The sequence below is a fragment of the Oncorhynchus kisutch genome, linkage group LG3, assembly GCF_002021735.2.
Source record: "Oncorhynchus kisutch isolate 150728-3 linkage group LG3, Okis_V2, whole genome shotgun sequence".
Classification (NCBI taxonomy): domain Eukaryota; kingdom Metazoa; phylum Chordata; class Actinopteri; order Salmoniformes; family Salmonidae; genus Oncorhynchus; species Oncorhynchus kisutch.
This window is the reverse complement of record NC_034176.2, coordinates 6,209,894-6,234,054: the sequence shown is the minus strand read 5'-3', so window position 1 is coordinate 6,234,054 and position 24,161 is coordinate 6,209,894. Positions and strand designations below refer to the sequence as shown.

At 37.7% G+C, this 24,161-nt stretch overlaps 1 protein-coding gene across 1 annotated transcript in view; it reads left to right on the top strand.

Moving 5' to 3' along the window:
* The window catches only part of LOC109876754 (extracellular matrix protein FRAS1-like), a 143,974-nt gene that overhangs the window by 36,452 nt on the left and 83,361 nt on the right, over positions 1–24,161 (top strand). Inside the window, exons 5-7 of the mRNA XM_031816138.1 lie at positions 3,375–3,530; positions 5,828–5,974; positions 6,105–6,251. Of these exons, the coding sequence (XP_031671998.1) occupies positions 3,375–3,530; positions 5,828–5,974; positions 6,105–6,251 (450 nt within the window). The remainder of the gene's footprint in view (positions 1–3,374; positions 3,531–5,827; positions 5,975–6,104; positions 6,252–24,161) is intronic.

The window sequence follows — 24,161 nt, the reverse complement described above, 5'->3', positions numbered from 1 at the left end:
TTAGGATACAGGGATGTTCTATAACCCTGATGGTTAGGATACAGGGAGGTTCTATATTCCTAATGGTTAAGGTTAGGATACAGGGAGGTTCTATAACCCTAATGGTTAAGGTTAGGATACAGGGAGGTTCTATAACCCTAATGGTTAAGGTTAGGATACAGGGAGGTTCTATAACCCTTTTGGTTAGGATAAAGGGAGGTTCTATAACCCTAATGGTTAAGGTTAGGATACATGGAGGCTATATAACTCTAATGGTTAGGATACAGGGAGGTTCTATATTCCTAATGGTTAGGATACAGGGAGGTTCTATAACTCTATTGGGTAAGGTTAGGATACAGGGAAGGTTCTATACCCCTGATAGTTAGGATACAGGGAGGTTCTATAACCCTAATGGGTAAGGTTAGGATACAGGGATGTTCTATAACCCTGATGGTTAGGATACAGGGAGGTTCTATAACCCTAATGGGTAAGGTTAGGATACAGGGATGTTCTATAACCCTGATGGTTAGGATACAGGGAGGTTCTATATTCCTAATGGTTAAGGTTAGGATACAGGGAGGTTCTATAACCCTAATGGTTAAGGTTAGGATACAGGGAAGTTCTATAACCCTAATGGTTAAGGTTAGGATACAGGGAGGTTCTATAACCCTTTTGGTTAGGATACAGGGAGGTTCTATAACCCTAATGGTTAAGGTTAGGATACATGGAGGCTCTATAACTCTAATGGTTAGGATACAGGGAGGTTCTATATTCCTAATGGTTAGGATACAGGGAGGTTCTATAACCCTAATGGTTAAGGTTAGGATACAGGAAGGCTCTATAAGTCTAATGGTTAGGATACAGGGAGGTTCTATAACCCTAATGGTTAGGATACAGGGAGGTTCTATAACTCTAATGGTTAAGGTTAGGATACAGGGGGGGTTCTATAACTCTAATGGTTAGGATACAGGGGGGGGGGTTCTATAACTCTAATGGTTAGGATACAGGGAGGTTCTATAACTCTAATGGTTAAGGTTAGGATACAGGTGGGGTTCTATAATTCGAATGGTTAGGATACAGGGGGGGTTCTATAACTCTAATGGTTAGGATACAGGGAGGTTCTATAACCCTAATGGTTAGGATACAGGGAGGTTCTATAAATCTAATGGTTAGGATACAGGGAGGTTCTATAACTCTAATGGTTAAGATACAGGGGGGGTTCTATAACTCTAATGGTTAGGATACAGGGGGGGTTCTATAACCCTAATAGTTAGGATACAGGGAGGTTCTATATTCCTAATGGTTAAGGTTAGGATACAGGGAGGTTCTATATTCCTAATGGTTAAGGTTAGGATACAGGGAGGTTCTATAACCCTAATGGTTAGTATACAGGGAGGTTCTATAACCCTAATAGTTAGGATACAGGGAGGTTCTATAACCCTAATAGTTAGGATACAGGGAGGTTCTATATTCCTAATGGTTAAGGTTAGGATACAGGGAGGTTCTATAAACCCAATGGTTAGGATACAGGGAGGTTCTATAACCCTAATGGGTAAGGTTAGGATACAGGGAGGTTCTATAACTCTAATGGTTAAGGTTAGGATACAGGGGGGGTTCTATAACCCTAATGGTTAAGGTTAGGATACAGGGCGGTTCTATAACCCTTTTGGTTAGGATACATGGAGGTTCTATAACCCTAATAGTTAAGGTTAGGATACATGGAGGCTCTATAACTCTAATGGTTACCATACAGGGAGGTTCTATAACCTAATGGTTAGGATACAGGGGGGTTCTATAACCCTAATGGTTAAGGTTAGGATAAGGGGAGGTTCTATAACCCTAATGGTTAAGGTTAGGATACAGGGAGGTTCTATAACCCTAATGGTTAAGGTTAGGATACAGGGGGGTTCTATAACCCTAATGGTTAAGGTTAGGATACAGGGAGGTTCTATAACCCTAATGGTTAAGGTTAGGATACAGGGGGGGTTCTATAACTCTAATCGTTAGGATACAGGGAGGTTCTATATTCCTAATGGTTAAGGTTAGGATACAGGGGGGGTTCTATAACCCTAATGGTTAGGATACAGGGAGGTTCTATAACCCTAATAGTTAGGATACAGGGAGGTTCTATATTCCTAATGGTTAAGGTTAGGATACAGGGAGGTTCTATAACCCTAATGGTTAAGGTTACGATACAGGGAGGCTCTATAACCCTAATGGTTAGGATACAGGGAGGTTCTATAACCCTAATGGTTAAGGTCAGGATACAGGGAGGTACTATAACCCTAATGGTTAAGGTTACGATACAGGGAGGTTCTATAACCCTAATGGTTAAGGTCAGGATACAGGGAGTTACTATAACCCTAATGGTTAAGGTTACGATACAGGGAGGTTCTATAACCCTAATGGGTAAGGTTAGGATACAGGGTGGTTCTATAACCCTAATGGTTAGGATACAGGGAGGTTCTATAACTCTAATGGTTAAGGTTAGGATACAGGGAGGTTCTATAACTCTATTGGGTAAGGTTAGGATACAGGGAAGGTTCTATACCCCTGATGGTTAGGATACAGGGAGGTTCTATAACCCTAATGGGTAAGGTTAGGATACAGGGATGTTCTATAACCCTGATGGTTAAGGTTAGGATACAGGGAGGTTCTATATTCCTAATGGTTAAGGTTAGGATACAGGGAGGTTCTATAACCCTAATGGTTAAGGTTAGGATACAGGGAGGATCTATTACCCTAATGGTTAAGGTTAGGATACAGGGAGGTTCTATAACCCTTTTGGTTAGGATACAGGGAGGTTCTATAACCCTAATGTTTAAGGTTAGGATACATGGAGGCTCTATAACTCTAATGGTTAGGATACAGGGAGGTTCTATATTCCTAATGGTTAGGATACAGGGAGATTCTATAACCCTAATGGTTAAGTTTAGGATACTGGGAGGCTCTATAACTCTAATGGTTAGGATACAGGGAGGTTCTATAACCCTAATGGTTAGGATACAGGGAGGTTCTATAACCCTAATGGGTAAGGTTAGGATACAGGGAGGTTCTATAACCCTAATGGTTAAGGTTAGGATACAAGGAGGTTCTATAACCCTAATGGTTAAGGTTAGGATACAAGGAGGTTCTATAACCCTGGTGGTTAGGATACAGGGAGGTTCTATAACCCTAATGGTTAAGGTTAGGATACAGGGAGGTTCTATAACCCTAATGGTTAGGATACAGGGAGGTTCTATAACCCTAATGGTTAGGATACAGGGGGGTTCTATAACCCTAATGGTTAAGGTTAGGATACAGGGAGGTTAAATTGACACCAGATCTGTGTGTACGGGCAATGTCTACCCGAAGTTGCCGTGTGTGACCTTTGCCCTCTCTCTCTCTGTTCCCAGAATGCAGCAGTAATTGCCAGCGCTGTGTGGCAGACCTCCAGACGGGCATGGGCAGTGTGTGTCTGTGGTGTAAGATTGCTAGGACCCTGTTGCTGGGAGACCACTGTGTCACCCACTGTCCCCAAGGTCACTACCCCTGGCATGGAGCCTGTAAGAGTACGTTTACACACACACAGATACACACACACACACACACACACACACACACACACACACACACACACACACACACACACACACACACACATACACACACACACACACACACACACACTCACACACACACACGTTGGTTTTACTATCCAAGTGGTGTCCAAAGCTTTTATTCCTTTTCCAAATCCTATTTTCCCTAAACCCTAAAACTAAACCCAACCCTAACCTCTAATCTCTTACCCCTAACCCCAAACCTAACCTCTAAGCCTAAAACTAAACCCAACCCTAACCTCTAACCCATAAACCCCAAACTTACCCTAAAACTAAACACAACCCTAACGTCTAATGCCGAAACCCCAACCCCCTAACCCCTTTCCCTTTCCCTAACCCCTAAGCCTAAAACTAAACCCAACCCTAACCTCTGACCCCTACCTGTTGCCACAAAAAACATTCTAAATACAACCCATATTTATGTTGAATTATTTTCAGTTTTGTTCTTTATTTATTTCCACATCGTTACAACACTGTAAATAGACATATTATGACATTTGAAATGTCTCAGTTCCTTTCTGTTTACCTTTCAGGGACAGAGAGGGAGGGAGAAAGAGAGGGGTTGAGAGAGAGGATGAGGGAAAGAGATGGAGCGATGGAGAGAGTGAGAGAGGTGGAGAGAGAGAGAGAGAAGTGGAGGGAGAGGGAGGGAGAGAGAGAGTAAGAGAGAGAGTAAGAGAGAGATGAAGAGAAGGAAAGAGAGGGAGGGGGGTGAGAGGGGGGTAGAGAGAGAGGGAGGGAGAAAGAGGGGGGTAGAGAGAGAGGGAGGGAGAAAGAGGGGGGTAGAGAGAGAGGATGAGGGAGAGATGGAGCGATGGAGAGATTGAGAGAGGTGGAGAGAGAGAGAGAAAGAAGTGGAGGGAGAGGGAGGGAGAGAGAGAGAGAGTAACAGAGAGAGATGAAGAGAAGGAAAGAGAGGGAGGGAGGGGGGGAGAGGGGTAGAGAGAGAGGGAGGGAGAATGAGGGGGGTAGAGAGAGAGGATGAGGGAAAGAGATGGAGCGATGGAGAGAGTGAGAGAGGTGGAGAGAGAGAGAGAAGTGGAGGGAGAGGGAGGGAGAGATGGAGGGAGAGAGAGAGTAAGAGAGAGAGCGATGAAGAGAAGGAAAGAGAGGGATGGGGGTGAGAGGGGGGTAGAGAGAGAGAGGGAGGGAGAAAGAGGGGGGGTAGAGAGAGAGGATGAGGGAAAGAGATGGAGCGATGGAGAGAGTGAGAGAGGTGGAGAGAGAGAGAGAAAGAAGTGGAGGGAGAGGGAGGGAGAGAGAGAGAGAGTAAGAGAGAGCGATGAAGAGAAGGAAAGAGAGGGAGGGGGTGAGAGGGGGTAGAGAGAGAGAGAGAGGGAGGGAGAAAGAGGGGGGTAGGAGAGAGGATGATGGAAAGAGATGGAGCAATGGAGAGAGTGAGAGAGGTGGAGAGAGAGAGAGAGAAGTGGAGGGAGAGGGAGGGAGAGATGGAGGGAGAGAGAGAGTAAGAGAGAGAGCGATGAAGAGAAGGAAAGAGAGGGAGGGGGGTGAGAGGGGGGTAGAGAGAGAGAGGGAGGGAGAATGAGGGGGGTAGGAGAGAGGATGAGGGAAAGAGATGGAGCGATGGGAGAGAGTGAGAGAGGTGGAGAGAGAGAGAGAGAAGTGGAGGGAGCGGGAGAGAGAGAGATAGAGAGTGTGAGAGACTTATTTTCCTTTATCTGTTTTTATGATGTTCAGTCTGTAGGATATAGGAGATAGGATAGGAGATATTTGTCTCAGGGTGACAGCAGTTTCTAAAACACAACATCTTATTTACCACAGAACAAAGGCCACTGTTGTGTGAGAACATTTGTTAACAAGGGAACGACTTGTCAGAAGAGATGACAGAATGTTTTAGTGTTGCCAGAGACATACACCGAAGACAATAGTGTAGGTGGAGAGAAACAACATTAAGCATTTTGATAATGTCTTCCTCCCTGTATTGATTCAAGCGATAATGTTCTTTTCTTCCTGTCGATTGTGATTCAACTGTCACATTATTCATCTTATTATCACATAATTGATAGCCTGGGGAGGTCTTCTACATTTTCCCTTGACCTTATGAAATTATTATATGTTTATATGCATCTAATTGTGCTTTAAATCTCTCAAAAAGCACAAAATATTACACATTTGTCGGTTTAATGATATTGATTATGGAAGTGAAATCATGTCTTGCCTAGTCTGGGGATAAACTGTTTTGTTGTTGATATTGTTCATACAGTTGTATTCCTGTTTTTATCTCCCAGGATGCCATGTTTCCTGTGAGGGTTGCAGTGGGGAGTGGCCTCTGTCTTGTACTTCCTGTCCCTCTCCCAGCGTTCTACTGACCTCAGGTCTCTGTGGCCCCGCCTGCCCCTTGGGTTACTATGCCGACAGAGACAGACGCTGCAGAGGTAAGTCGTACACCTAGACTCTACAGAACTGTAGACTACATTTACCAGGCTATCACTGTTTATTGCCCCAATGGCTGCTGGGATTTTTTTGAACCCTCTCTTTATCTCCTGCCATTGTGTCATTATGCAGCCTGTGACGGTCAGTGTCTGTCCTGTGAGCTGAGCGGTGTGTGTACGGCGTGCCGTGACCCGGGGAAGGTTCTACTGTTTGGAGAGTGCCGGTATGACAGCTGTGCCTACCAGTACTACCTCAACACCACCACGCGCACCTGCAGAGGTAACACACACACATACACACACACACACACACACACACACAGATACACACACACACACACACAGATACACACACACAAACACACAGATACACACACACACACACACACACACAGATACACACAAACACACAGATTCACACACAAACACACACAGATACACACACACACACACACACACACAGATACACACACACACACAGATACACACACACACACACACAGATACACACACACACACAGATACACACACACACACACACACACACAGAGATACACACACACACACAGATACACACACACACACACACACACACGCACACACACACACCTACGATACAGAGAACCATGGAGAGACGTGTGTGTGTGTAAGAACGGCTTGCTACCATCTCAGCAGCCAGTCAGTCAATAGAACTGTCTATCACCCCAGCTAGCTAGTACCACTCTACTCTGCACAGCGTTGCATTCTGGGAAAATCCCCCTGAATCCTGGGTGAAGCTAGTGATGTAGGCCAGGCAGCAGAGACTGCAGCGTTGCATTCTGGGAAAATCCCCCTGAATCCTGGGTGAACCTAGTGATGTAGGCCAGGCAGCAGAGACTGCAGCGTTGCATTCTGGGAAAATCCCCCTGAATCCTGGGTGAACCTAGTGATGTAGGCCAGGCAGCAGAGACTGCAGCGTTGCATTCTGGGAAAATCCCCCTGAATCCTGGGGCCAGGCAGCAGAGACTGTGCAGCGTTGCATTAGCCTAATGCCTGTTGTTCTTAGAGCTGTTGATGTTTGCTGTCAGTCTGCCTGAGCAGGTAATGGGATGATTAAATCAAATTAAATTGTATTTGTCACATGCTTCATAAAAAAAAGGTGTTGTAAGACTTAACTGTGAATATATTTATTGCGGGCCATTCCAAACAATGCAAAGAGAAACATTTGTTTTTGATAAAAATAATAACATGAGTAATGAATACACGATGAGTAAGGATAACTTTGCTATGTACACGGGGGTACCAGTACCGAGTTGATGTGAAGGGGTACGAGGTAATTGAGGTAGATATGTAGCTAGGGGTAAAGTGACTAGTAGGCAGCAGGATAGGTAATAAACAGTAAACAGCAGTGTGATGAGTCAAAAGAGTTGGAGCAAAAAGGTCAGTGCAGATGGTCCGGGTAACTAGTTAGTGCTCTTATGGCTGTTCAGGGACCTGTTGGTTCCAGACCGCTCGCCATACAGTCTTTTGGCTTGGGGGGTAGAATCTGTTCAGGGTCCTGTTGATTCCAGACTTGGTGTATCAGTTTCGCTTGCCGTGCGGTAACGGAGAATACAGTCTATGACTTGGGTGGTTTGACTCTTTGACAATTGTTAGGGCCTTCCTCTGACACTGCCTGGTATAGTTCTTGGAAGGCAGGGAGCTTGGCCCCAGTGATGTACTGGGCCTTACGCGCCATCCTCTGTAGCGCCTTGCGGTTGGATGCCGAGTAGTTGCCATACCAAGTGGTGATGCAGCCAGTCAAGATGCTCTCAGTGGTGCAGCTGTAGAACTGATTGAGGATCTGAGGGCCCATGACAAATCTTTTCAGCCTCCTGAGGGGAAAGAGGCGTTGTCGTGTCCTCTTCACGACTGTGCCCTCTTCACGACAAATCTGTCGTTCTGCCCCTGAACAGGCCGTTAACCCACTGTTCCTAGGCCGTCATTGAAAATAAGAATTTGTTCTTAACTGACTTGCCTAGTTAAATAAAGGTAAAATAAAAATAAAATATCTAGTGGTGTTATAGGTGATGGTGTTGTATCTAGTGGTGTTATATCTAGTGGTGTTATATCTAGTGGTGTTATATCTAGTGGTGTTATATCTAGTGGTGTTATATCTAGTGGTGTTATAGCTGATGGTGTTGTATCTAGTGGTGTTATATCTAGTGGTGTTATAGGTGATGGTGTTATATCTAGTGGTGTTTATATCTAGTGGTGTTATATCTAGTGGTGTTATAGGTGATGGTGTTGTATCTAGTGGGTGTTATATCTAGTGGTGTTATATCTAGTGGTGTTATATCTAGTGGTGTTATAGCTGATGGTGTTGTATCTAGTGGTGTTATATCTAGTGGTGTTATAGGTGATGGTGTTATATCTAGTGGTGTTATATCTAGTGGTGTTGTATCTAGTGGTGTTATATCTAGTGGTGTTATATCTAGTGGTGTTATATCTAGTGGTGTTATATCTAGTGGTGTTATAGGTGATGGTGTTATATCTAGTGGTTGTTGTATCTAGTGGTGTTATATCTAGTGGTGTTATATCTAGTGTTGTTATATCTAGTGGGTGTTATAGGTGATGGTGTTATATCTAGTGGTGTTATATCTAGTGGTGTTATATCTAGTGGTGTTATATCTAGTGGTGTTATAGCTGATGGTGTTGTATCTAGTGGTGTTATATATAGTGGTGTTATATCTGTGGTGTTATATCTAGTGGTGTTATATCTAGTGGTGTTATATCTAGTGGTGTTATATCTAGTGGTGTTATATCTAGTGGTGTTATAGGTGATGGTGTTATATCTAGTGGTGTTATATCTAGTGATGTTATATCTAGTGGTGTTATATCTAGTGGTGTTATATCTAGTGGTGTAATATCTAATGGTGTTATATCTAGTGGTGTTATATCTAGTGGTGTTATATCTAGTGGTGTTATAGGTGATGGTGTTATATCTAGTGGTGTTATATCTAGTGGTGTTGTATCTAGTGGTGTTATATCTAGTGGTGTTATATCTAATGGTGTTATATCTAGTGGTGTTATAGGTGATGGTGTTATATCTAATGGTGTTATATCTAAAGGTGTTATATCTAGTGGTGTTATATCTAAAGGTGTTATATCTAGTGGTGTTATAGGTGATGGTGTTATATCTAGTGGTGTTATATCTAGTGGTGTTATATCTAATGGTGTTATATCTAGTGGTGTTATAGGTGATGGTGTTATATCTAATGGTGTTATATCTAAAGGTGTTATATCTAGTGGTGTTATAGGTGATGGTGTTTATATCTAGTGGTGTTATATCTAGTGGTTTTATATCTAGTGCTGTTATAGGTGATGGTGTTATATAATGGTGTTATATCTAGTGGTGTTATATCTAGTGGTGTTATATCTTGTGGTGTTAGAGGTGATGGTGTTATATCTAGTGGTGTTATATCTCGTGGTGTTTTATATAGTGGTGTTATATCTAATGGTGTTATACCTAGTGGTGTTATATCTAGTGGTGTTATATCTAGTGGTGTTATATCTAGTGGTGTTATATCTAGTGGTGTTGTATCTAGTGGTGTTATATCTAGTGGTGTTATATCTAGTGGTGTTATAGGTGATGGTGTTATATCTAGTGGTGTTATATCTAGTGGTGGTATAGGTGATGGTGTTATATCTAGTGGTGTTATAGGTGATGGTGTTATATCTAGTGGTGGTATAGGTGATGGTGTTATATCTAGTGGTGTTATATCTAGTGGTGTTATATCTAGTGGTGGTATAGGTGATGGTGTTATATCTAGTGGTGTTATATTCTAGTGGTGGTATAGGTGATGGTGTTATATCTAGTGGTGTTAATCTAGTGGTGTTATATCTAGTGGTGTTATATCTAGTAGTGTTATATCTAGTGGTGTTATATCTAGTGGTGTTATATCTAGTGGTGTTATAGGTGATGGTGTTATATCTAATGGTGTTATATCTAGTGGTGTTATATCTAGTGGTGTTATAGGTGATGGTGTTATATCTAATGGTGTTATATCTAGTGGTGTTAATCTAGTGGTGTTATATCTAGTGGTGTTATAGGTGATGGTGTTATATTTAGTGGTGTTATATCTAATGGTGTTATATCTAGTGGTGTTATACCTAGTGGTGTTATATCTAGTGGTGTTATATCTAATGGTGTTATATCTAGTAGTGTTATATCTAGTGGTGTTATATCTAGTGGTGTTATATCTAGTGGTGTTATAGGTGATGGTGTTATATCTAATGGTGTTATATCTAGTGGTGTTATATCTAGTGGTGTTATATCTAGTGGTGTTATAGGTGATGGTGTATATCTAATGATGTTATATCTAGTGGCTGTTATATCTAGTGGTGTTATATTAGTGGTGTATAGGTGATGGTGTTATATCTAGTGGTGTTATAGGTGATGGTGTTCATATCTAGTGGTGTTATATCTAGTGGTGTTATATCTAGTGGTGTTATATCTAGTGGTGTTATATCTAGTGGTGTTATAGGTGATGGTGTTATATCTAATGGTGTTATATCTAGTGGTGTTATATCTAATGGTGTTATAGGTGATGGTGTTATATCTAGTGGTGTTATATCTAGTGATGTTATATCTAGTGGTGTTATATCTAGTGGTGTTATATCTAGTGGTGTTTATATCTAGTGGTGTTATAGGTGATGGTGTTTATATCTAGTGGTGTTATAGGTGATGGTGTTATATTTAGTGGTAGTTATATCTAATGGTGTTATATCTAGTGGTGTTATATCTAGTGGTGTTATAGCTGATGGTGTTGTATCTAGTGGTGTATATATAGTGGTGTATAGGTGATGGTGTTATATCTAGTGGTGTTATATCTAGTGGTGTTATATCTAGTGGTGTTATATCTAGTGGTGTTATAGGTGATGGTGTTGTATCTAGTGGTGTTATATCTAGTGGTGTTATATCTAGTGGTGTTATATCTAGTGGTGTTATAGCTGATGGTGTTGTATCTAGTGGTGTTATATCTAGTGGTGTATAGGTGATGGTGTTATATCTAGTGGTGTTATATCTAGTTGTGTTATATCTAGTGGTGTTATATCTAGTGGTGTTGTATCTAGTGGTGTTATATCTAGTGGTGTTATATCTAGTGGGTGTTATATCTAGTGGTGTTATATCTAGTGGTGTTATAGGTGATGGTGTTATATCTAGTGGTGTTGTTATCTAGTGGTGTTATATCTAGTGGTGTTATATCTAGTGGTGTTATAGGTGATGGTGTTATAGGTGATGGTGTTAATCTAGTGGTGTTATATCTAGTGGTGTTATAGCTGATGGTGTTGTATCTAGTGGTGTTATATCTAGTGGTGTATATCTGTGGTAGGTTATATCTAGTGGTGTTATATCTAGTGGTGGTATAGGTGATGGTGTTATATCTAGTGGTGTTATAGGTGATGGTGTTATATCTAGTGGTGGTATAGGTGATGGTGTTATATCTAGTGGTGTTATATCTAGTGGTGTTATAATCTAGTGGTGTTATATCTAGTGGTGGTATAGGTGATGGTGTTATATCTAGTGGTGTTATATCTAGTGGTGGTATAGGTGATGGTGTTATATCTAGTGGTGTTATATCTAGTGGTGTTATATCTAGTGGTGTTATATCTAGTGGTGTTATATCTAGTGGTGTTATAGGTGATGGTTGTTATATCTAGTGGTGTTATATCTAATGGTGTAATATATCTAGTGGTGTTATATCTAGTGGTGTTATATCTAGTGGTGTTATATCTAATGGTGTTATATCTAGTGGTGTTATATCTAGTGGTGTTATATCTAGTGGTGTTATATCTAGTGGTGTTATAGGTGATGGTGTTATATCTAGTGGTGTTGTATCTAGTGGTGTTATATCTAGTGGTGTTATATCTAGTGTTGTTATATCTAGTGGTGTTATAGGTGATGGTGTTATAGGTGATGGTGTTATATCTAGTGGTGTTATATCTAGTGGTGTTATATCTAGTGTTGTTATATCTAGTGGTGTTATAGCTTGATGGTGTTGTATCTAGTGGTGTTATATTAGTGGTGTTATATCTGTGGTGTTATATCTAGTGGTGTTATATCTAGTGGTGGTATAGGTGATGGTGTTATATCTAGTTGGTGTTATAGGTGATGGTGTTATATCTAGTGGTGTTATATCTAGTGGTGTTATATCTAGTGGTGTTATAGGTGATGGTGTTATATCTAGTGGTGTTATATCTAATGGTGTTATATCTAGTGGTGTTATATCTAGTGGTGTTATATCTAGTGGTGTTATATCTAATGGTATATATCTAGTAGTGTTATATCTAGTGGTGTTATATCTAGTGGTGTTATATTAGTGGTGTTATAGGTGATGGTGTTATATCTAATGGTGTTATATCTAGTGGTGTTATATCTAGTGGTGTTATATCTAGTGGTGTTATATCTAGTGGTGTTATATCTAGTGGTGTTATAGGTGATGGTGTTATATCTAATGGTGTTATATCTAGTGGTGTTATATCTAGTGGTGTTATAGGTGATGGTGTTATATCTAGTGGTGTTATATCTAGTGATGTTATATCTAGTGGTGTTATATCTAGTGGTGTTATATCTAGTGGTGTTATATCTAGTGGTGTTATATCTAGTGGTGTTATAGGTGATGGTGTTATATCTAGTGGTGTTATAGGTGATGGTGTTATATCTAGTGGTGTTATATCTAGTGGTGTTATAGGTGATGGTGTTATATCTAATGGTGTTATATCTAATGGTGTTATATCTAGTGGTGTTATATCTAATGGTGTTATATCTAGTGGTGTTATATCTAGTGGTGTTATATCTAGTGGTGTTATATCTAATGGTGTTATATCTAGTGGTGTTATATCTAGTGGTGTTTATATCTAGTGGTGTTTGATATCTAGTGGTGTTATAGGTGATGGGTGTTATATCTAATGGTGTTATATCTAGTGTGTTATATCTAGTGGTGTTATATCTAGTGGTGTTTATCTAGTGGTGTTATAGGTGATGGTGTTATATCTAATGGTGTTATATCTAGTGGTGTTATATCTAATGGTGGTTATAGGTGATGGTGTTATATCTAGTGGTGTTATATCTAGTGGATGTTATATTCTAGTGGTTGTTATATCTAGTGTTGTTATATCTAGTGGTGTTATAATCTAGTGGTGTTATAGGTGCTGGTGTTAATCTAGTGGTGTGTTATAGGTGATGGTGTTATATCTAGTGGTTGTTATATCTAGTGGTGTTATATCTAGTGGTGTTATAGGTGATGGTGTTTAATCTAATGGTGTTATCTCTAGTGGTGTTAATCTAATGGTGTTATAGGTGATGGTGGTATCTAGGGTAATCTAGTGATGTTACATAGTGGTATCTAGTGGTGTTATATCTAGTGGTGTTATAATCTAGTGGTGTTATATCTAGTGGTGTTATATCTAGTGGTGTTATATCTAGTGGTGTTTATTAGGTGATGGTGTTTATATCTAGTGGTGTTGTATCTAGTGGTGTTATATCTAGTGGCTGTTATATCTAGTGTTGTTATATCTAGTGGTGTTATAGGTGATGGTGTTATAGGTGATGGTGTTATATCTAGTGGGTTATATCTAGTGGTGTTTATAGCTGATGGTTGTTGTATCTAGTGGTGTATATCTAGTGGTGTTTATATCTGTGGTGTTAATTCTAGTGGTGTTATATCTCAGTGGTGGTATAGGTGATGGTGTTATAATCTAGTGGTGTTATATCTAGTGGTGTTATAGGTGATGGTGTCTAATCTAGTGGTGTTATTCTAATGGTGTTCTATTCTAGTGGTGTTATATCTAGTGGTGTTATATCTAGTGGTGTTATATCTAAGGTGTTAATCTAGTGGTGTTATATCTAGTGGTGTTATATCTAGTGGTGTATATATCTAGTGTGTTATATCTCGTGTGTTATAGGTGATGGTGTTAATCTAGTGTGGTGTGGCATCTAGTGGTGTTATCATCTAGTGGTGTTATATCTAGTGTTGTTATATCTAGTGGTGTTATAGGTGATGGTGTTAATAGGTGATGGTGTTATATCTAGTGGTGTTATATCTAGTGGTGTTATATCTACTGGTGTTATAGCTGATGGTGTTGTATCTAGTGGTGTTATATCTAGTGGTGTTATATCTGTGGTGTTATATTAGTGGTGTTATATCTAGTGGTGGTATAGGTGATGGTGTTATATCTAGTGGTGTTATAGGTGATGGTGTTATATCTAGTGGGTGTTATATCTAGTGGTGTTTATATCTAGTGGTGTTATAGGGATGGTGTTATATCTAGTGGTGTTATATCTAATGGTGTTTATATCTAGTGGTGTTATATCAGTGGTGTTATATCTAGTGGGTGTTATATCTAATGGTATTATATCTAGTAGTGTTATATCTAGTGGTGTTATATCTAGTGGTGTTATATCTATGGTGTATAGGTGATGGTGTTATATCTAATGGTGTTATATCTAGTGGTGTTATATCTAGTGGTGTTACATCTAGTGGTGTTATATCTAGTGGTGTTATATCTAGTGGTGTTATAGGTGATGGTGTTATATCTAATGGTGTTTATCTAGTGGTGTTATATCTAATGGTGTTATAGGTGATGGTGTTATATCTAGTGGTGTTATATCTAGTGATTTATATCTAGTGGTGTTATATCTAGTGGTGTTATATCTAGTGGTGTTATATCTAGTGGTGTTATATCTAGTGGTGTTATAGGTGATGGTGTTATATCTAGTGGTGTTATAGGTGATGGTGTTATTTCTAGTGGTGTTATATCTAGTGGTGTTATATCTAGTGGTGTTATAGGTCTGGTGTTATATCTAATGGTGTTTATATCTAATGGTGTTATATCTAGTGGTGTATATCTAATGGCTGTTATATCTAGTGTCGTTAAATCTAGTGGTGTTATATCTAGTGGTGTTATAGTCTATGGTGTTATATCTAGTAGTGTTATATCTAGTGGTGTTATATCTAGTGGTGTTATATCTAATGGTGTTATATCTAGTGGTGTTATATCTAGTGGTGTTATATCTAGTGGTGTTATATCTAGTGGTGTTATAGGTGATGGTGTTATATCTAATGGTGTTATATCTAGTGGTGTTATATCTAGTGGTGTTATATCTAGTGGTGTTATATCTAGTGGTGTTATATCTAGTGGTGTTATAGGTGATGGTGTTATATCTAATGGTGTTATATCTAGTGGTGTTATATCTAATGGTGTTATAGGTGATGGTGTTATATCTAGTGGTGTTATATCTAGTGGTGTTATATCTAGTGGTGTTATATCTAGTGGTGTTATATCTAGTGGTGTTATATCTAGTGGTGTTATAGGTGATGGTGTTATATCTAGTGGTGTTATAGGTGATGGTGTTATATCTAGTGGTGTTATATCTAGTGGTGTTATATCTAGTGGTGTTATAGGTGATGGTGTTATATCTAATGGTGTTATATCTAGTGGTGTTATATCTAATGGTGTTATATCTAGTGGTGTTATATCTAGTGGTGTTATAGGTGATGGTGTTATATCTAGTGGTGTTATATCTAGTGATGTTATATCTAGTGGTGTTATATCTAGTGGTGTTATATCTAGTGGTGTTATATCTAGTGGTGTTATAGGTGATGGTGTTATATCTAGTGGTGTTATAGGTGATGGTGTTATATCTAGTGGTGTTATATCTAGTGGTGTTATATCTAGTGGTGTTATAGGTGATGGTGTTATATCTAATGGTGTTATATCTAGTGGTGTTATATCTAATGGTGTTATATCTAGTGGTGTTATATCTAATGGTGTTATAGGTGATGGTGTTATATCTAGTGGTGTTATATCTAGTGATGTTATATCTAGTGGTGTTATATCTAGTGGTGTTATATCTAGTGGTGTTATATCTAGTGGTGTTATATCTAGTGGTGTTATAGGTGATGGTGTTATATCTAGTGGTGTTATAGGTGATGGTGTTATATCTAGTGGTGTTATATCTAGTGGTGTTATATCTAGTGGTGTTATATCTAGTGGTGTTATATCTAATGGTGTTATATCTAGTGGTGTTATATCTAGTGGTGTTATATCTAGTGGTGTTATATCTAGTGGTGTTATAGGTGATGGTGTTATATCTAGTGGTGTTATAGGTGATGGTGTTATATCTAGTGGTGTTATAGGTGATGGTGTTATATCTAGTGGTGTTATATCTAGTGATGTTATATCTAGTGGTGTTATATCTAGTGGTGTTATATCTAATGGTGTTATATCTAGTGGTGTTATATCTAGTGGTGTTATATCTAGTGGTGTTATATCTAGTGGTGTTATAGGTGATGGTGTTATATCGAATGGTGTTATATCTAGTGGTGTTATATCTAGTGGCGGTATAGGTGATGGTGTTATATCTAGTGGTGTTATATCTAGTGGTGGTATAGGTGATGGTGTTATATCTAGTGGTGTTATATCTAGTGGTGTTATATCTAGTGGTGTTATATCTAGTGGTGTTATATCTAATGGTGTTATATCTAGTGGTGGTATATCTAGTGGTGTTATATCTAGTGGTGTTATAGGTGATGGTGTTATATCTAGTGGTGTTATATCTAATGGTGTTATATCTAGTGGTGTTATATCTAGTGGTGTTATATCTAGTGGTGTTATATCTAATGGTGTTATATCTAGTGGTGTTATATCTAGTGGTGTTATATCTAGTGGTGTTATATCTAGTGGTGTTATAGGTGATGGTGGTGTTATATCTAGTGGTGTTATATCTAGTGGTGTTATAGGTGATGGTGTTATATCTAGTGGTGTTATAGGTGATGGTGTTATATCTAGTGGTGTTATATCTAATGGTGTTATAGTTGATGGTGTTATATCTAGTCGTGTTATATCTAATGGTGTTATAGGTGATGGTGTTATATCTAGTGGTGTTATAGGTGATGGTGTTATATCTAGTGGTGTTATATCTAGTGGTGTTATATCTAGTGGTGTTATATCTAGTGGTGTTATATCTAGTGGTGTTATATCTAGTGGTGTTATATCTAGTGGTGTTATAGGTGATGGTGTTATATCTAGTGGTGTTATATCTAATGGTGTTATATCTAGTGGTGTTATATCTAGTGGTGTTATATCTAGTGGTGTTATATCTAGTGGTGTTATATCTAGTGGTGTTATATCTAATGGTGTTATATCTAGTGGTGTTATATCTAGTGGTGTTATATCTAGTGGTGTTATATCTAGTGGTGTTATAGGTGATGGTGTTATATCTAGTGGTGTTATATCTAGTGGTGTTATATCTAGTGGTGTTATATCTAGTGGTGTTATATCTAGTGGTGTTATAGGTGATGGTGTTATATCTAATGGTGTTATATCTAGTGGTGTTATATCTAGTGGTGTTATAGGTGATGGTGTTATATCTAGTGGTGTTATATCTAGTGGTGTTATATCTAGTGGTGTTATATCTAGTGGTGTTATATCTAGTGGTGTTATATCTATAGGGGTTATAGTTGATGGTGTTATATCTAGTCGTGTTATATCTAATGGTGTTATAGGTGATGGTGTTATATCTAGTGGTGTTATAGGTGATGGTGTTATATCTAGTGGTGTTATATCTAATGGTGTTATATCTAGTGGTGTTATATCTATAGGTGTTATAGTTGATGGTGTTATATCTAGTCGTGTTATATCTAATGGTGTTATAGGTGATGGTGTTATATCTAGTGGTGTTATAGGTGATGGTGTTATATCTAGTGGTGTTATATCTAATGGTGTTATATCTAGTGGTGTTATATCTATAGGTGTTATAGTTGATGGTGTTATATCTAGTCGTGTTATATCTAATGGTGTTATAGTTGATGGTGTTATATCTAGTGATGTTATATCTAGTGGTGTTATATCTAGTGGTGTTATATCTAATGGTGTTATATCTAGTGGTGTTATATCTAGTGGTGTTATATCTAGTGGTGTTATATCTAGTGGTGTTATAGGTGATGGTGTTATATCTAATGGTGTTATATCTAGTGGTGTTATATCTAGTGGTGTTATATCTAGTGGTGTTATATCTATTGACGGTATAGGTGATGGTGTTATATCTAGTGGTGTTATATCTAGTGGTGGTATAGGTGATGGTGTTATATCTAGTGGTGTTATATCTAGTGGTGTTATATCTAGTGGTGTTATATCTAGTGGTGTTATATCTAATGGTGTTATATCTAGTGGTGTTATATCTAGTGGTGTTATATCTAGTGGTGTTATAGGTGATGGTGTTATATCTAGTGGTGTTATATCTAGTGGTGTTATATCTAGTGGTGTTATATCTAATGGTGTTATATCTAGTGGTGTTATATCTAGTGGTGTTATCTCTAGTGGTGTTATATCTAGTGGTGTTATATCTAGTGGTGTTATATCTAGTGGTGTTATATCTAGTGGTGTTATATCTGTGGTGTTATAGGTGATGGTGTTATATCTAGTGGTGTTATATCTAGTGGTGTTATATCTAATGGTGTTATAGGTGATGGTGTTATATCTAGTGGTGTTATATCTAGTGTGTTATATCTAGTGGTGTTATATCTAGTGGTGTTATATCTAGTGGTGTTATATCTAGTGGTGTTATAGGTGATGGTGTTATATCTAGTGGTGTTATAGGTGATGGTGTTATATCTAGTGGTGTTATATCTAGTGGTGTTATATCTAGTGGTGTTATATCTAGTGGTGTTATATCTAGTGGTGGTATAGGTGATGGTGTTATATCTAGTGGTGTTATATCTAGTGGTGGTATAGGTGATGGTGTTATATCTAGTGGTGTTATATCTAGTGGTGTTATATCTAGTGGTGTTATATCTAGTGGTGTTATATCTAGTGGTGTTATAGGTGATGGTGTTATATCTAGTGGTGTTATATCTATGGTGTTATATCTAGTGGTGTTATATCTAGTGGTGTTATATCTAGTGGTGTTATATCTAATGGTGTTATATCTAGTGGTGTTATATCTAGTGGTGTTATATCTAGTGGTGTTATATCTAGTGGTGTTATAGGTGATGGTGTTATATCTAGTGGTGTTGTATCTAGTGGTGTTATATCTAGTGGTGTTATATCTAGTGTTGTTATATCTAGTGGTGTTATAGGTGATGGTGTTATAGGTGATGGTGTTATATCTAGTGGTGTTATATCTAGTGGTGTTATATCTACTGGTGTTATAGCTGATGGTGTTGTATCTAGTGGTGTTATATCTAGTGGTGTTATATCTGTGGTGTTATATCTAGTGGTGTTATATCTAGTGGTGGTATAGGTGATGGTGTTATATCTAGTGGTGTTATAGGTGATGGTGTTATATCTAGTGGTGTTATATCTAGTGGTGTTATATCTAGTGGTGTTATAGGTGATGGTGTTATATCTAGTGGTGTTATATCTAATGGTGTTATATCTAGTGGTGTTATATCTAGTGGTGTTATATCTAGTGGTGTTATATCTAATGGTGTTATATCTAGTGGTGTTATATCTAGTGGTGTTATATCTAGTGGTGTTATATCTAGTGGTGTTATAGGTGATGGTGTTATATCTAGTGGTGTTATATCTAGTGGTGTTATATCTAGTGGTGTTATATCTAGTGGTGTTATATCTAGTGGTGTTATATCTAGTGGTGTTATAGGTGATGGTGTTATATCTAATGGTGTTATATCTAGTGGTGTTATATCTAATGGTGTTATAGGTGATGGTGTTATATCTAGTGGTGTTATATCTAGTGATGTTATATCTAGTGGTGTTATATCTAGTGGTGTTATATCTAGTGGTGTTATATCTAGTGGTGTTATATCTAGTGGTGTTATAGGTGATGGTGTTATATCTAGTGGTGTTATAGGTGATGGTGTTATATCTAGTGGTGTTATATCTAGTGGTGTTATATCTAGTGGTGTTATAGGTGATGGTGTTATATCTAATGGTGTTATATCTAATGGTGTTATATCTAGTGGTGTTATATCTAATGGTGTTATATCTAGTGGTGTTATATCTAGTGGTGTTATATCTAGTGGTGTTATATCTAGTGGTGTTATATCTAGTGGTGTTATATCTAGTGGTGTTATATCTAGTGGTGTTATATCTAGTGGTGTTATAGGTGATGGTGTTATATCTAGTGGTGTTATATCTAGTGGTGTTATATCTAGTGGTGTTATATCTAGTGGTGTTATATCTAGTGGTGTTATAGGTGATGGTGTTATATCTAATGGTGTTATATCTAGTGGTGTTATATCTAGTGGTGTTATAGGTGATGGTGTTATATCTAGTGGTGTTATATCTAGTGGTGTTATATCTAGTGGTGTTATATCTAGTGGTGTTATATCTAGTGGTGTTATATCTAGTGGTGTTATAGGTGATGGTGTTATATCTAGTGGTGTTATAGGTGATGGTGTTATATCTAGTGGTGTTATAGGTGATGGTGTTATATCTAGTGGTGTTATATCTAGTGGTGTTATATCTAGTGGTGTTATAGGTGATGGTGTTATATCTAGTGGTGTTATATCTAGTGGTGTTATATCTAATGGTGTTATATCTAGTGGTGTTATATCTAATGGTGTTATAGGTGATGGTGTTATATCTAGTGGTGTTATATCTAGTGATGTTATATCTAGTGGTGTTATATCTAGTGGTGTTATATCTAGTGGTGTTATATCTAGTGGTGTTATATCTAGTGGTGTTATAGGTGATGGTGTTATATCTAGTGGTGTTATAGGTGATGGTGTTATATCTAGTGGTGTTATATCTAGTGATGTTATATCTAGTGGTGTTATATCTAGTGGTGTTATATCTAATGGTGTTATATCTAGTGGTGTTATATCTAGTGGTGTTATATCTAGTGGTGTTATATCTAGTGGTGTTATAGGTGATGGTGTTATATCTAGTGGTGTTATAGGTGATGGTGTTATATCTAGTGGTGTTATAGGTGATGGTGTTATATCTAGTGGTGTTATATCTAGTGATGTTATATCTAGTGGTGTTATATCTAGTGGTGTTATATCTAATGGTGTTATATCTAGTGGTGTTATATCTAGTGGTGTTATATCTAGTGGTGTTATATCTAGTGGTGTTATAGGTGATGGTGTTATATCTAATGGTGTTATATCTAGTGGTGTTATATCTAGTGGTGGTATAGGTGATGGTGTTATATCTAGTGGTGTTATATCTAGTGGTGTTATATCTAGTGGTGTTATATCTAGTGGTGTTATATCTAGTGGTGTTATATCTAGTGGTGTTATATCTAGTGGTGTTATATCTAGTGGTGTTATAGGTGATGGTGTTATATCTAGTGGTGTTATATCTAATGGTGTTATATCTAGTGGTGTTATATCTAGTGGTGTTATATCTAGTGGTGTTATATCTAGTGGTGTTATATCTAGTGGTGTTATATCTAGTGGTGTTATATCTAGTGGTGTTATATCTAGTGGTGTTATAGGTGATGGTGTTATATCTAGTGGTGTTATATCTAGTGGTGTTATAGGTGATGGTGTTATATCTAGTGGTGTTATAGGTGATGGTGTTATATCTAGTGGTGTTATATCTAATGGTGTTATATCTAGTGGTGTTATATCTATAGGGGTTATAGTTGATGGTGTTATATCTAGTCGTGTTATATCTAATGGTGTTATAGGTGATGGTGTTATATCTAGTGGTGTTATAGGTGATGGTGTTATATCTAGTGGTGTTATATCTAATGGTGTTATATCTAGTGGTGTTATATCTATAGGTGTTATAGTTGATGGTGTTATATCTAGTCGTGTTATATCTAATGGTGTTATAGGTGATGGTGTTATATCTAGTGGTGTTATAGGTGATGGTGTTATATCTAGTGGTGTTATATCTAATGGTGTTATATCTAGTGGTGTTATATCTATAGGTGTTATAGTTGATGGTGTTATATCTAGTCGTGTTATATCTAATGGTGTTATAGTTGATGGTGTTATATCTAGTGATGTTATATCTAGTGGTGTTATATCTAGTGGTGTTATATCTAATGGTGTTATATCTAGTGGTGTTATATCTAGTGGTGTTATATCTAGTGGTGTTATATCTAGTGGTGTTATAGGTGATGGTGTTATATCTAATGGTGTTATATCTAGTGGTGTTATATCTAGTGGTGTTATATCTAGTGGTGTTATATCTATTGACGGTATAGGTGATGGTGTTATATCTAGTGGTGTTATATCTAGTGGTGGTATAGGTGATGGTGTTATATCTAGTGGTGTTATATCTAGTGGTGTTATATCTAGTGGTGTTATATCTAGTGGTGTTATATCTATGGTGTTATATCTAGTGGTGTTATATCTAGTGGTGTTATATCTAGTGGTGTTATAGGTGATGGTGTTATATCTAGTGGTGTTATATCTAGTGGTGTTATATCTAGTGGTGTTATATCTAATGGTGTTATATCTAGTGGTGTTATATCTAATGGTGTTATATCTAGTGGTGTTATATCTAGTGGTGTTATATCTAGTGGTGTTATATCTAGTGGTGTTATAGGTGATGGTGTTATATCTAATGGTGTTATATCTAGTGGTGTTATATCTAGTGGTGTTATATCTAGTGGTGTTATATCTAGTGGTGTTATAGGTGATGGTGTTATATCTAATGGTGTTATATCTAGTGGTGTTATATCTAATGGTGTTATAGGTGATGGTGTTATATCTAGTGGTGTTATATCTAGTGGTGTTATATCTAGTGGTGTTATATCTAGTGGTGTTATATCTAGTGGTGTTATATCTAGTGGTGTTATAGGTGATGGTGTTATATCTAGTGGTGTTATAGGTGATGGTGTTATATCTAGTGGTGTTATATCTAGTGGTGTTATATCTAGTGGTGTTATATCTAGTGGTGTTATAGGTGATGGTGTTATATCTAATGGTGTTATATCTAGTGGTGTTATATCTAATGGTGTTATAGGTGATGGTGTTATATCTAGTGGTGTTATATCTAGTGGTGTTATATCTAGTGGTGTTATATCTAGTGGTGTTATATCTAGTGGTGTTATATCTAGTGGTGTTATATCTAGTGGTGTTATAGGTGATGGTGTTATATCTAGTGGTGTTATAGGTGATGGTGTTATATCTAGTGGTGTTATATCTAGTGGTGTTATATCTAGTGGTGTTATATCTAGTGGTGTTATATCTAATGGTGTTATATCTAGTGGTGTTATATCTAGTGGTGTTATATCTAGTGGTGTTATATCTAGTGGTGTTATAGGTGATGGTGTTATATCTAGTGGTGTTATAGGTGATGGTGTTATATCTAGTGGTGTTATAGGTGATGGTGTTATATCTAGTGGTGTTATATCTAGTGATGTTATATCTAGTGGTGTTATATCTAGTGGTGTTATATCTAATGGTGTTATATCTAGTGGTGTTATATCTAGTGGTGTTATATCTAGTGGTGTTATATCTAGTGGTGTTATAGGTGATGGTGTTATATCTAATGGTGTTATATCTAGTGGTGTTATATCTAGTGGTGTTATATCTAGTGGTGTTATAGGTGATGGTGTTATATCTAGTGGTGTTATATCTAGTGGTGTTATATCTAGTGGTGTTATATCTAGTGGTGTTATATCTAGTGGTGTTATATCTAGTGGTGTTATATCTAGTGGTGTTATATCTAGTGGTGTTATAGGTGATGGTGTTATATCTAGTGGTGTTATATCTAGTGGTGTTATATCTAGTGGTGTTATATCTAGTGGTGTTATATCTAGTGGTGTTATATCTAGTGGTGTTATAGGTGATGGTGTTATATCTAGTGGTGTTATATCTAGTGGTGTTATATCTAGTGGTGTTATAGGTGATGGTGTTATATCTAGTGGTGTTATATCTAGTGGTGTTATATCTAGTGGTGTTATATCTAGTGGTGTTATATCTAGTGGTGTTATATCTAGTGGTGTTATAGGTGATGGTGTTATATCTAGTGGTGTTATAGGTGATGGTGTTATATCTAGTGGTGTTATAGGTGATGGTGTTATATCTAGTGGTGTTATATCTAGTGGTGTTATATCTAGTGGTGTTATATCTAATGGTGTTATATCTAGTGGTGTTATATCTAATGGTGTTATAGGTGATGGTGTTATATCTAGTGGTGTTATATCTAGTGATGTTATATCTAGTGGTGTTATATCTAGTGGTGTTATATCTAGTGGTGTTATATCTAGTGGTGTTATATCTAGTGGTGTTATAGGTGATGG